This window comes from Lampetra planeri, chromosome 31 (assembly GCF_965212315.1).
Source record: "Lampetra planeri chromosome 31, kcLamPlan1.2.h2, whole genome shotgun sequence".
In the NCBI taxonomy this organism is placed as follows: domain Eukaryota; kingdom Metazoa; phylum Chordata; class Hyperoartia; order Petromyzontiformes; family Petromyzontidae; genus Lampetra; species Lampetra planeri.
The window spans coordinates 7,197,495-7,211,031 of NC_136137.1; the positions used below are offsets into that span (position 1 = coordinate 7,197,495).

The 13,537-nt window shown below is 44.9% G+C and overlaps 1 protein-coding gene across 7 annotated transcripts in view; it reads right to left on the bottom strand.

The window, feature by feature from the left end:
• Positions 1–481: 481 nt before the first annotated feature.
• The window catches only part of LOC144729164 (5'-AMP-activated protein kinase subunit gamma-2-like), a 148,411-nt gene continuing 135,355 nt past the window's right edge, over positions 482–13,537 (bottom strand). For all 7 annotated transcript variants that reach the window (XM_078609165.1, XM_078609164.1, XM_078609166.1 and 4 more), the window contains 8 exons: positions 12,505–12,550; positions 11,764–11,818; positions 10,819–10,945; positions 9,848–10,013; positions 8,609–8,646; positions 7,905–8,051; positions 7,225–7,318; positions 482–6,472 (listed from right to left, as the gene is read on the bottom strand). In XM_078609165.1, the coding sequence (XP_078465291.1) occupies positions 6,453–6,472; positions 7,225–7,318; positions 7,905–8,051; positions 8,609–8,646; positions 9,848–10,013; positions 10,819–10,945; positions 11,764–11,818; positions 12,505–12,550 (693 nt within the window). In that variant the 3' untranslated portion in view covers positions 482–6,452. The remainder of the gene's footprint in view (positions 6,473–7,224; positions 7,319–7,904; positions 8,052–8,608; positions 8,647–9,847; positions 10,014–10,818; positions 10,946–11,763; positions 11,819–12,504; positions 12,551–13,537) is intronic.

The following is a 13,537-nucleotide window of genomic DNA, read 5'->3' on the forward strand; positions in this document are numbered from 1 at the left end:
GCGGGCTGACCAAGCCGCGTGTGGAGCGGTGTCCGCGAGCATGGGGCTGGCGGCTCCGACACCGGGTGGAGGTCGAGCACACACGAGAGGGCGGTGCGGAACTGGTGTGACGGCGCCGGTATTGGAGTAAAACTGCAGGTTGTGTTACGGGTTGTTGCCGGTACACTCATGCCACACTGGATTGTGGCGATTACCTTGGGTTTTGAGATTCCGTATTTAAAATTGGGCTCCACCCCTAACTTTGCTCTACGCGTCATCTCGGTGTCTGACCGTCGCACTCCACCCACGAACGCCCCGATATAAATTGTTCGCCTGCGGTAGAACGGGGAGACTGTTTTGGAACTCCACACAGACCACGGGTTCTTGTGCCCGAGCGAGCCGTAACAGGGTGATAATGCACTTTAAAAATCAGTAATGTTCCTGCTTGACAAACTCTCTTACAGATTGCATACGTAAATAAATTGTGACGCACCGATACAGCCCCTGCCATTGACTGCATGCAGTCTCGTTTATTAAACATTGCAATTTTGGCTTTGTTTGGGGGGGGACGCAACGTTTTCCTTGCTTCATGTTCAAGGGAGGATGAGGAGATAAAGGAAAACGACAAAACAAACACGGACAAACGAATTGCAGTGTGTATATGGGAGCGGACTTGCTGGAATAATTCCCTGGAGCTTCAAGCTTCCAAAGCAACCTTGGGATATTCCAAACTCGAATTTGAGGCATTCTTATCAAAGGTACGGCAGCCTAAGCAGCTGAGGCTTTCCCGCCTGTAACATGACAACCATCCTACCAAGCACAAGGCCTGCCGAGCCAATATATAAGGGTTTCAAAGCCAAACCATGAGGCCGTAAGTGAACTTGTCTGCCAAACTAATCTGCCACTTTCTCCACCAGGGCCAACGTGTGTGGCTTTGAAAACCAAATTTAAGGTCTCCTAACCAAAGGGATAATTTGAGGCCTTCCTGGCTAATGAGAACTTGTGTGCCAACTCTCGAAGCCTTATGGCCCGGCCTCGCATCGTTAGCGATCTTTTGGGTGACCCATTCACAAATGCGTGGGTTGCAAGCACTTCAGATCGGCCACGCTCTGTCCACTGCCGAGTGAATGCTTCGTGCCAAGTGGCTTTTTTTTTTCAACACAAGTTTCATTGCAATAATTGAGTATCAAGGCTTTTTCAGGAGGCTGATGATTTTAGAATACTCCCTTTAGTTACTGACTAGTGAAGTATTTTTTGCACTTGGGTATAAACGGCATACCCAGACAAAAATCGAAGGAAAAAACCCTTTAATGCTAATGAAGCACAACATGCATTGAATCACTTCCTTGCTGTACTGCCTTTTTTACAGGGACACTTTTCAATACCATCTCCAAACATGATCGTAGCGCACAGCCCTTTTGTCGACCCATTACTGGACGAGGGTCTCTTCCTGTGCAGGTAATAGGGGCCATTTAACCATACTTCACCATGCTGGTCAGTGTGGCTTTGTGAAGGCAGAAAGGGCCTTTATGTAGAAGCATAAGGAGGGCAATAATGTGTTTTTTTCTGTACTGCCCTCCTGCATGCCACCCAGAGCCTCTGACGACAAATCCAGGCTCGAACCTGATTGGCTTTTAAGCGAATTGGTAATCGACACGCATGGATAATGTGCCAAACATTAAACACGCAATTTGTAATCCAGTGTCTTGGAGGCTTCAACAGATGATCACGTGAGCAAGACCTCCAATCCGCAAGGACACAGGGCGGCTTGTAGGAGACTGTACAGCAAGTAGGTCGTTCACCGACCTGTACGGAACTTTCCGTCATGTTCGCTCATGAGCATGGGTTTCAGTTTCCTCTACTAGGCAAAAAAAATATCCAATGAGCAATCGGTGAAAACAATGCAAGACACTCGGTGAGCAAATAACTTTAAAGTTGTATCGTTTCATCGGCACGATGTCCAACGTTTCGCTCCACACGCTCCCAGCACTTGGAGCGAAACGTGGGACGTAGCACCAAACAACACAAAGTGCAACCCGCAAACACAGCTGCGCGGCACTACCGTGGAAACGTACGCAGTAGGACTATCATTATTTATTGTGCGCTGCTTTATGGGCTGTTCATTCATTTAAAATGCGGTTCCCAAATAAGCGATCTGCTGTGCAAGATGCGTGAAACTGCATTAGCAAATGGAATGGCCAGTTCACTGGATGACTGACGGACGCGCGCGCGCACACACACACAATCGGCACACCTTGTGATTAAGTAACAAACGTACACAACTCCATGCTACGGAATTACATGTTCCATGAATACACATCGTACGACCAGCCTTGACGCGAGCAACGATAACCATACACGCGGCGAAAGGTGATTTCTGGACGGCAAAAGCTTCCGATTGTGACGATGAGATCACCCCCCTCCCATCGTGTCTCGCACGTCACTTGACACCACCACCGCACTGCGTGGACACCGCAGCCTCCACCGAGACCACAATCTCAACCAGACTTAATATCTGAAGCGACGCTTTTTGAATTATCAATACATAATTTTGATATTTCCCATTTTTTTTTTAAACACGTATCCAACCGTGCTATTGTATTGGTGTCACACGAAACAAGGTGACGTAATTATGCGACCCGCCTCCGCGTGGCGAATGTGTCGTCTGACACAATCGTCTTCAAGAACTCGGTGGTTTCTTTGGGCCTTCCTCGCCCAAGATGACGACGACTGCGTCGCCATGCTCTGCCAAAAAAAAAAAAAAGAGTGCTTCGCCGTGAGTGTCGCTCCTGGAATTTCATTTGTGAAGTTTGGCCATCGGTTGAGGTAGGCTTAGATTACGTGGTGGGGGAGGGGGGGGGGTCTAATATTTTTGTTTTGTTGTGAAGATGTTTCTAATGGGGGGGGGGGTACAAGGATCGTCTGCTTACTATGCACGGATGGTTCATTTGCAGGTGTTCCTCACCTGGGTGCAAACTTGGGATCTTGGCAATTCTGGCCAAGTGCTCTACCAGCTGACCTACAGTATTTTTAAATCATTTATATTAAGTTCACTTGCTCGCTTGCTTGCGCGCTTACGACTGTGCAAATCTTTCGGTCGTTTTTTTTAACCCACTTCCCGTGATCCAATCGAGCTGACATTTTGCACACAGACTCGTTGTGCGTGACAATTTATTTTCGTGAAAAAAAATCAAAAATTTTCCACTTTTTAGGAAAAATTTTTTTTCATATTTAATTTATAATACCAATGTGATAAAAATGAAACTCTTACTCAAGAAAAACAGAAATGAATAATAAAATAAAACCGATGCCACGCATATAAAGGATTTATAGTGAAAAACTTTGTTTTTACGGGTTAATTTTTTGGCCATTGGGTTAAATCCACTTAAAACGGTAATCCTGTTTATAATGGGGGAGGGCGGGCAACTTGGGAGGTTTATTTTTGATTATTAAATGTGCGTCAAGGCAATACACTCCTTGGTAGACTGGGTGGGGTTCTTTTTTTTATTTGGTCGAATTTAATCGACGATACCTCAGTTTGATATTTACTCTCATAATGTAGATTAGATCCTATGAATTACAGCGGATATTATTAATTATCATGTATTTTTTAGACACTGCCTAATTCTGCGGCCCTTGATGTGGTATGATCATTAATATTTTTTCCTAGTGTTTTGTAATATCACATTTTTAAAACAATTTGCCTGTTTCGCAAAGGTAGAATTTGTAAATAATCGAATTAATTTATAACAAAAAAAAAAAAAATTGAATGCAAGACCATGGAAAATATTACCATCAAAATGCATAACGCCCTTGAACATTTTTTCGGTGTTATTCTGAAACTAATGCATTTAACAAACCTCCATTATTGAACGCTATATCAGCATTCACCCTGCTGTTAACTCAAAATATAAAAAAAAACACAAGGAAATCATCAACAGCAACAATAAAAATAACATACAATTAAAAAAAACCAGTAACAAATTAACCATTAAGTTTTTATCTACAAGAATAAATCAAGTTCCAACAGTGTTCTGCTCTCTGTCACCTTATGGTCAGATTAAAAGGCAGGTGTGCAAATAGGAAGCGTCGTAATCATCACCACCAACTCCTGCCATAACCATTGTTAACAGCTGTCTATTGTTAATGACGCTGATCATTTTGATGTCCGATTCTCAGGACCATCACAGTGCTTGTGGTGATGGCGTGATTTATCTTCCAATATCAGCATCATCGTTGTTAGTCTGTTGGCAGCAAGTTTTCATTCCTTAATGGTCAATGTCATATTCCACAATATCATTAATGAGCAGTCATCAACTGGCTTTTGTGTGTGACTAGTTCCAACAACCTTGCTACTTATCAACGTTGTTATCCATATCATTGCAATTGCCATCGTGCATCGGTACTTTTTTGTGATAACTGATCTCATTGGTAATTTCATTTCGATTACGGCTGAATGGAAATGTCTATTGCATATATCAGCCTCGCCTCGGCGCATTCATGTCATCGACAGTCTGTCTATTGATGCCACTCGTGATGTTTATCATTGACGTTATCACCACCAATGCAATGTAATAATTTCATCATCACAATCATGGTCGTAATTAAAAAGTCAACCTTCCACGGTCAGCGGTGTGGCGTCTCGATCGCTATCATTCACTGTCACGGACTATCAACGGCATCGTAGTGGGGTCACCACCACCACCGTTGCCATCTTCGTTATTGTCATCATCATTCTTACAATCGTAATCGTAATATTCATTATTTTAATGGTTATCATTGTCATGGGTGGCACGGTCATCTCCGCCACCGTTGTATTCACATCGCCACACTGTTGCGTTAACCACCACACAGACTACAGCCTCTCGACAACAGCAACACGATGAAACAATGCAATACCAGCATTAACAGCGTTTAAAATGACAATTACAATATAGACACAAACAACAATGACCCATGAAAGCATTGTATCATACCCAAATGCATAACGATGGAAAAATAACAATGGTGACAACATAAATACACTAACACGTGGACAATAATGAAAGTGTGTAACAATCATTACAATGACTAACAATGATTAGAATGATACAAAATCAACATGACAATATCCTTCAACAGTAGGGATGTAACAATTTGCCCGCAATTAATTATCACGATTCAGAGTCCGGTTCCCACCCACTCTTTGCACTTATGACACGTGTGCGATCCTATAGAGCAAGGTGAATGCATGGGTGCCAGGCTTTTACATCTTGAAGGCCCCAAAATAATTTTATAGTCTGTGTTCCTCTCAATCTGTCACTAGTTTTTGTGCGAGGTTTTTCTCTTATCTTTGCATTATTCCTTATACAACTCTATTTTTGTATGTCACCCTCTGCGTCCATGAATCCATGTTCATGCGAGTGTCTTTTTAAAGAGTCTGCGTCTGTCAACTCCGTGTCCATCTCCGTCTATGAATGCGGTTGTCTTCATGTATCTATAAATCTCTAAGCCCAGTCTCCCCCTCTCATCTACACACAGGTCCCACTTCGTGATGAGGCAAGCTCTGCTTACAAACGCACACCTCCATCGGAGCATTCTGAATCGATGTCAACCAACCGAGCAATGAATCGTCACATGCCTACTAAACGGGAACAACGCATCAAGTACATCGTAATAACAAACATGGTAATCAATCGCGGATAACGCAAAAACGGAAATAAATAATGACGTCAACGGCGACAGACGAACAGCTGAAGAACACCTCATCCCCCAAGGCCGAATTCCCAGTGACGATTGCACCACGAGGCCCTCAACTCCTTGCCAAGTCACACTCAATCTCAACTTTCTCTCTTCGTTATCCCCTTTGTCCATCTGTCTCAATGTCTGTCCGTCTGTTTGTCCGTGCGTGCATCTTCATTGACTTTATAGGACATCAGCTGCCCCTGTCATTGACTCTGTATAGTTATTCAAATACGTGCACGTCAATTTATATGTGCGTCTGTAGGTCCTTAAGTTGGTCTGTCAATCTGTTCCACCACCATCTGACTGTTCATTTCATCTCGGTCTTTGTCTGTTATGCATATCGGGCTAATGTGTCCCATAAATATATCTGGTACTGTAATCATCCATTCACCTGTCCGTCCAACTAGTTAATTGGTCAATCAATCAGCCAAATGTCAGCATCCATCTATTGCTTTGTCTACATCCATATCTGCCCATCCATGTGTCCTTAAAGTCTCACAATCTGTCCATTCGCCTGTCTGTACATCCATTTGTCTACGTCAAACTGCCCGTCTCGGCGTGAGTCCCCTCCTAAATACAGTATAGAGATATATAACATCAGGCTGTCCCTTCTTCAAGCCTTTGATAAGGTCTCATTGGAAAAATATAATTAAAATTAAAAAACTCAAAACCACGGCTATCCCTTGACAGCAGAGGTGGTGCATCGGTGACAGCGATGGAAAGCCATCCACTTTGCAGAGGCGGTGCCGCTATTTCTCCTTGTCATTATCTGTAACAGAGCCGGCAAACTATTGATCAGCACAGACAAACACATGCCAATGGGTCCTAAAGAACGTTTGTAATCGGCGCTTGCCATCTGCTATTCATGATGTATTATTACTTGTTTGCAAAGGAAACGCACTTTTAGGAGGGGCCTACCAAGTTTTTGCAGCAAGTGGCGATGATGCTTTGTCTTGTAATCCAAATTAAGAAATCTGCAGGTATTCTTTTTCAGCATTGGCATGTTTTGGGCAAGACCAGTTACATTATAGGAGTTTCTGTAGTTATAACATGGTTCGTAAAAATATTCATACATTGTGTGGCAATATGTGAAGGAGCTAAGTGCCATAGAGTTCTGCTAGCCACGACGAGAGCGCTTCAGGAGAGAGTTTGTGTAGTTTTGCTGTTCCTCCATTTGAAGAAGCGCAAACCACTGGGTTTACTGTGTGGTCCATAGTTTGGGTTGCATTTCTACAATCACGTGACTGGCTTGTCTTAACGTTTCCTTTTGTGAAAGATGTGCATTTATAAAGGGTGGGAGATCGTAGCCTTCTTGCAGTGAGGTCACCTGTCATGTCACTTTCTGCACAATTAATACTGTTATCCAGGAGAAATGGATATCAAATCCAGATATGCATGTATATTTATGATATGCTATTACACTTAGCAATCCGATTTTACAAATTGAAACCAGTAATAATATTGCCATTACTGTGTCTCCTGCCTTTATAACACTGCAGGTGAGTTCAGCTGTATGTTCACCTGCGGGAGTGAGCACCAGCGCTTGCAAGATGTCTGAAAGTGACACTATTCCTTCTACCACATCGCTCTCGTTCACCACCACCAGACGATGAACCTGAAGACGCACAAAGATGGACACGCACACGCGTAAGTGCGTACACGCATACAGGCACTGTCCACGCTCATTGTCAATCACCAGCACATGACAAGCACCGCCAAAGCCAGCATCAGTAGAGCAACAGCCACGAACCCATCCAGTGTCATGGTCGTCACAGTCACATCTGACACGGCAACTGTGGTGTCCACCAGATCCACAACTGCCACCCACACCACACTTGCCTCCACCACCATGGTCATCCGCTCCCGTGTGTGTGTGTAGCGTTAAGCGCGCTGCGCTATGAACCTGGCGACCCGGGTTCGATTCCCGCTCAAGGCCAACACCAGTGATGATTATCTGAACCTGTCCTGGGCCTCCCCTAGGTCGACTCAGCCTCACATGAGTACCTTGTGTGGTGTGTAAACATCGCCACTGGGGAAACAAAGGCGGTGGTCTGGCGTGGTGTTGGCCACCCACCCCTTTGTGCTGTGCCAGCCTTAATATAGCCACTTGCGAGCAACACTTTCTCTAACAGCCTGTTACAGGCTACACAGGGGGGGGGGGGGGGAGGGAGGGGCTGTTTTGTGAGTTGAGTGGGCCCAACCTCTGCCTTCACAAGCCGGTCGACGATGGTCTGCAGCTGCTCGTGACGCCGACACGTCATGACACCCTCGAAGTGCTGCGAGCGGTGCCGCAGCGCTTGCGTCACCGTCACGTCCAGGTTGTTGTAGGTCTTCTCCGCTGCCAGGTTCTGTATGGAGGTGATCGGGCCGGCACGGGTGACGGGGTGAGGGAAAGCCAAAATGAAACAAAACCACACGCAACACGACATGCAGCTGTGGCTTTGGCATTTCAACTCTATGTATTTTCAGCCTTGACCAACAAATAAGGTAAGTTTAGAAACCTTAAGGCAGACGAATATGCAGACAATACACCTCCCTTTCTATATTGGTATTTTTGTAAAAAAGAAGTTCTACATCCCACCAGTATACATGGCCTTCTGGGAATTCATAATTATAGCGGCAATGGTTCGGCACAAAGCAAACTCCTGACTGGTTTTGACATTTGGTCTCAGAAGAGGCAGGCACACTTGAACCAATGCTCGTGAACTGCCTTGTGTTTATCAGCAATGACTTGTGAATTCCATATGGGTGCTCGTCTGATCCCCAAGTATGTAATACGTAAAACAAAATCATTGTATCCATAATAATTCCAGATGTAAAAATTTGCTGTAATTATCCCACATAGGTAAAAACGATTGCACTAGTGGGGAGCCCGGTTTTGGTGGGGTTGTACCGCACTACTTACAATGACATCAAACTTGGAGTAGATGTCCACAACCTTTCCTGCAAGAGAAGAGATGTTGAAGCGATGCCACGGCAAGATACAGAACAAGAAGTTGAAGCGACTAGGCAGCAACAACCGCAACAGGCTGAGACAATTATGACCGTCTTTGGACTACCAAGAGAAGAGATGTTGAAGCGATGCCACGGCAAGATACAGAACAAGAAGTTGAAGCGACTAGGCAGCAACAACCGCAACAGGCTGAGACAATTATGACCGTCTTTGGACTACCAACAATTTTTCCAGTAGAAGAGGTCATTCTGGAAAAAACTGTTATAGCCGGCAGAATGACCCTGGAAGCTGAAAGCAGAAGCACCACTTCAACCAGTTGCCCCTTCAACACAACTTGGTGCAACACTGCCAACGTGGGGTCACCATTTAAACAAATACATTCAACAATAAGTGCCTTAAGAAACATGCACAATACGTGATATTTTAGGCCATAGACTTTGTTAATACTTTTCAATAAAGTTTGTACTCTACACTAAATTGTATCCCTCCATGGTCTGTAAAGAGTGGGTTGCCACAAGCTGAATCATCCCAAAATACTGATGCACATTAGGCCAACTTTAGTAAAAAAATAATCTGCACTTGTATGCGTTTTTTTTTAAGTGTGTCATGGTGACTGTCAATACTATAAAATTCATTAAGCGAGAAACTGAGAGCCACAGGTGGTTGAAACCGGCATGCGTTCAACACCAGTGTCTGCTGGCCCAAAGCCTCAAAAAGCTCTGTATGAACTCTCAGAGCAAACCATTTCATTCATTAAAACTTGAACTAAGGCCCAAATGCTTCATTTTCATTACTATGCCCTCTGGTGGACTGATAAAAGGATGACATATCTATGAGCAATGCTTGCAAAAAAAAAAACAAATTTTTTAAGAACTCCATATTAATTATTAGCTGCTCTGGGTCCTCAACAACATGCTTGCAAGTAAAAACACCACTTTAAGAAGCAATACACAGGAATACATTCTATACCACCTCCCCATTTTACACAGGTAGATGTGTTATAATCCCATTTACATGAGTTTTTTTTTTCTAGGCCCTCCCCATTACCCCAGATAATCCAGAATTAACTATCACTAAAACCTGACGATTCTCAATTTTTGGTCTGTTCCTCCTGGGGAGATGACACGAGTGGGCTAGCACCCAGGCTGGTGAATAAGTGAGTAGGTGGGTTGGGCGAGTGGACACACTGACCAGAAGAATCGACGACAGGAAGGGCTGAGACTCGTCGCTCCACAAAGAGGGAGAGGGCGCAGATGACGGGCGTTCCAGGGTGGATGATGGCAATGTCCCGGAAGGTGCCGATACCGAGCTCCTCCAGGGAGTGCTTCATGAACGGAGGCTGTGGCATCTCTGACATCTGGCGCCAGGTGGGGGGGGCAAGACATACATTAATATATATATAAATATTTGAAAAGCTAAAAGTGCCCCTATGCTCTAGCCATGAGAAATGATCATTTACGTCGATGGGGCAATTGATGACTCTGAGCCACAGGTGAAAATTACACATTGCTGTAGCACAGAGCGGTCTAAAATGCATTCCTCATTCATGGATCGTGTAGATTTGTGAGACTCCCAAACTCGCTGTGCTGCCACGAAGCCAAGAGATGGCAGTATAGCGAACGGCTTCTGAACTAATGTCCACAGACCCTGCGTATGTTTGGGATTTCTCTCAATGCTCCAGTTTCCTCCCAATTTGAAAGACACTCCTGAAAATGGAACTGGCCAAACTGAAAGTCTTGATACTTCAGAGGCTTTTGTAGATGAAGAAAATGTATGAGTGCCCGGAGAAAACCCATGCATACGAGGGAGTAACAGTCAACACTGCCACATCAATTAAACTTCTACAAATATCAATTAACATAGTAAACATAACAATGTAACGTAACAAATCAATTCATCTCTATCTTATCTGCATCTCTATCGCTTGTAATCTCACCGGGATTTTTTGTAAAACTGAAAAGGGTAGGCCCCAAGAAAACATTTTGGGTCAATGCCCCTAATTGGATAGCACCACCAACGACCCAAACACAACAATTTGGATGTCGGTCAGTCGGTCGGTCTGTTAATTTCAGATAAGGCCCATTGCGTTTGGAAGCTCAATGGCGACACGATTTATATAGTATTTGAATACGGTTACACAAGGCGCAAGCACAGGCACTCACAAAGAGCGTGAGGAATCGCAGCACGCGCTTGTGCGTGAGGATGTAGAGCGCGTTTCCTGTCACGGGGTCGACAACGGGGAGCCGGTGAATCTTGTTCTTGATGAGCGAGTTGACAGCATCGAAGAGGCTACGACAGCCGGAGAACAGAGAGAGCAGAGCAAAACCAGAGAACAGAATTATTCAGTGTAGCAACAGGAATAAGATCAACAAAGTCATCACTGCTGTCGCTGCTGCTGCTGCTGCTGCCGCTGTAACCTCAGCTGACCATATCTGCCGCCTGCCAGAACTGAATATTTTCAAACTTTTAACATGGTTGTTTTTTGCTCTGATTTTTAGTTGCTTTCGTGTTATACTTAAGTTTCTATACTATTGCGTTTGTCATTTTGATGACCCAGGTTACTTTTGCAAATGAGACTATCCTTCAGAATTTATATTTTTTTGGTCAGATCGTAGAAGTAAAATGTGTCGTAAAACCACCTCCACCCGATCTCACAACAATTAACCATTGGGTAGTCTGACGTTTTGCTGGTAGTTACTACCAGCATCATCAGGCAGTTGCGAGAATTGTGAAAATGTCCTCCAGTCTTGCGCATGAATTAGGTGGTACGATGTCATCAATGTGCACTCACAAGGGACCAGGCTGTGGCAGGAAGTGATACCTAGAGGATCATGTATTTATGTTCTTAGAAAGAGGCTACCCTTTTCTTCAACAAAATAAACCTGAAACATGACCTGGCAACACTGTGTTTATAGATTTAGCGAGTTCTGTCACCTTGGTGCGTGTTAACGTGGGCAGCCGAAGCCATTTGAAAGTCCCTGACCCTCGGTAAGGAAAATACTCAGAGAACTCGCAATAGTTTTACACGTTCGTAAGTTAGTGAACACATGTTATTCCTCTATGCACACAGAGATGTGGACGAGGGAATGAAACCCATCGCAACTCACCTGGCGTGGGGAGGGATGTTCACCAGGGGCTTGAAGGAATCTTGGAGGTACAACTCTGTCAGGGGTCACATGGGAGGAAGGGAAAAAGCCGCCACATTACAAAATATTTTGGAAGAGGCAAAACGTCAATTGGGAGAAAATGCAAACACTGTTTACCCAAAACAAATCTAAGGCCATTTGTCAATCCATTGCTGCAGGCAGGCATCCCCCTTCGCCGTGTCGATCATGGAAGTTGTTTAACCATACTGCACCACGTGGATCATCCAGGTTGGTGATGAGGAGGCCCGGGATTGGATCAAAAAGCAAGTTAGCCAGGGAACCGAGGTCGCCGAATTCATAGCGCAGTAACTACGGTGCCATGGTTCTACCCCTTACCCGAGATACAATCACCGAGTCCAACCACGAGTTTACATAGCGCCCCACAGGGCCAAGGCCTTGCGTGTCGCACGACTACCTGACCACAATGCGACGACCCAACCACGATGCCTGCGTTAGTACACCCCTTATGCCAACCCACTGATGGATAAGGGCCCCTGCACGCAATACAATTATGGGGGCGATCTGACCATACTTCGCCATGCTGGTTGGCGCAGGTTTGGTGAGTGCAGGCAGCGTAGATGTTGGAGCACAGTAAATTACCGATGGGTTACCAACATTTGCCATGTTCAGTCACCGATGTCACCTATTCTCCCTCGTCCCCCCACCTCCCCCACTGAGACCAACTGGGGTCCCCATCCTCACCTCTCCACGTCTCGATCTTGTGTTCCTCCAACTCGTAGATCTGTACCTGCACGGGAGATCGTGCGAGTGAGGGATGTGCGCGCAAAAAGCCCACAAGGCTCAATCCAAAGATCATTCCCCCAGGGCTCTGCACCTCCGATTAGCACGATTGTGGTGGCACCTTGCCAAGCCACCGCCTTACGTCACCTCGTCACAGCAGCTCATCTTAACTCAAACCACCACCAGCTCCTTGCATCATCACCTTGTTAACTCCTTAAGCCATTGCTAAGTCACAATCAGGGATAATGTAACATTTTTGGATTAGAGAGACGGACAGTTTTAGTTATATTGGCTTCAGTGTTTGGATTTAAAATGAGTGTTAGTGTTAAGAGCGCTAAGCTAACACTGCTGGGATCCTGTGTTTAGATACAGGCAGCCGCCACCCGTGATCAACCCGGGTTCAAGGGTAGTGGAGTTGACCGTCTCAGCCCAGTCACCAATGACTGCACGAAAAAACACTTCACCTTCGAGTTAGTTTGTACCTTTAAATTGGTTCAATTCCAGCACTTAGAATACAAATTATGGGTTCGACTGTCATGTCGATGGACATTGTGTTGAAAACAGGCCGGTGGTAATTCAGGTGCTGCTTCGTAGTGTGGGATAAGACGTCATTTTAAAGGATCTAAAACATAGATCTGCAATATTTGCTTCTGCAGACCATTCTATAATGAAAAATGGTGTTGCGCTGCACCGTACCGCGAGAATTACAAATTAAAGTATTTGCGCACGGTAGGAAACAGGAACTCCCGGAGAATAAACACACAAAACTACACTGTGCTAAATCTCTCGCCAAAAAAGCCACTCGCTGTACTGCATCCAACAACATTCATCAACCGCTTTGCCTTTTAAGTCGATCATCTCACACACACACACACATCATAATCACAGCATTTACTTAGAACTGCGAGTTCATCCCTAAGCAATCCAGCAGCCAAGAGCCCCAGGGTTTAACAAAGACAATGCATTCCCACATGACAGTACACATTTTCAGCAT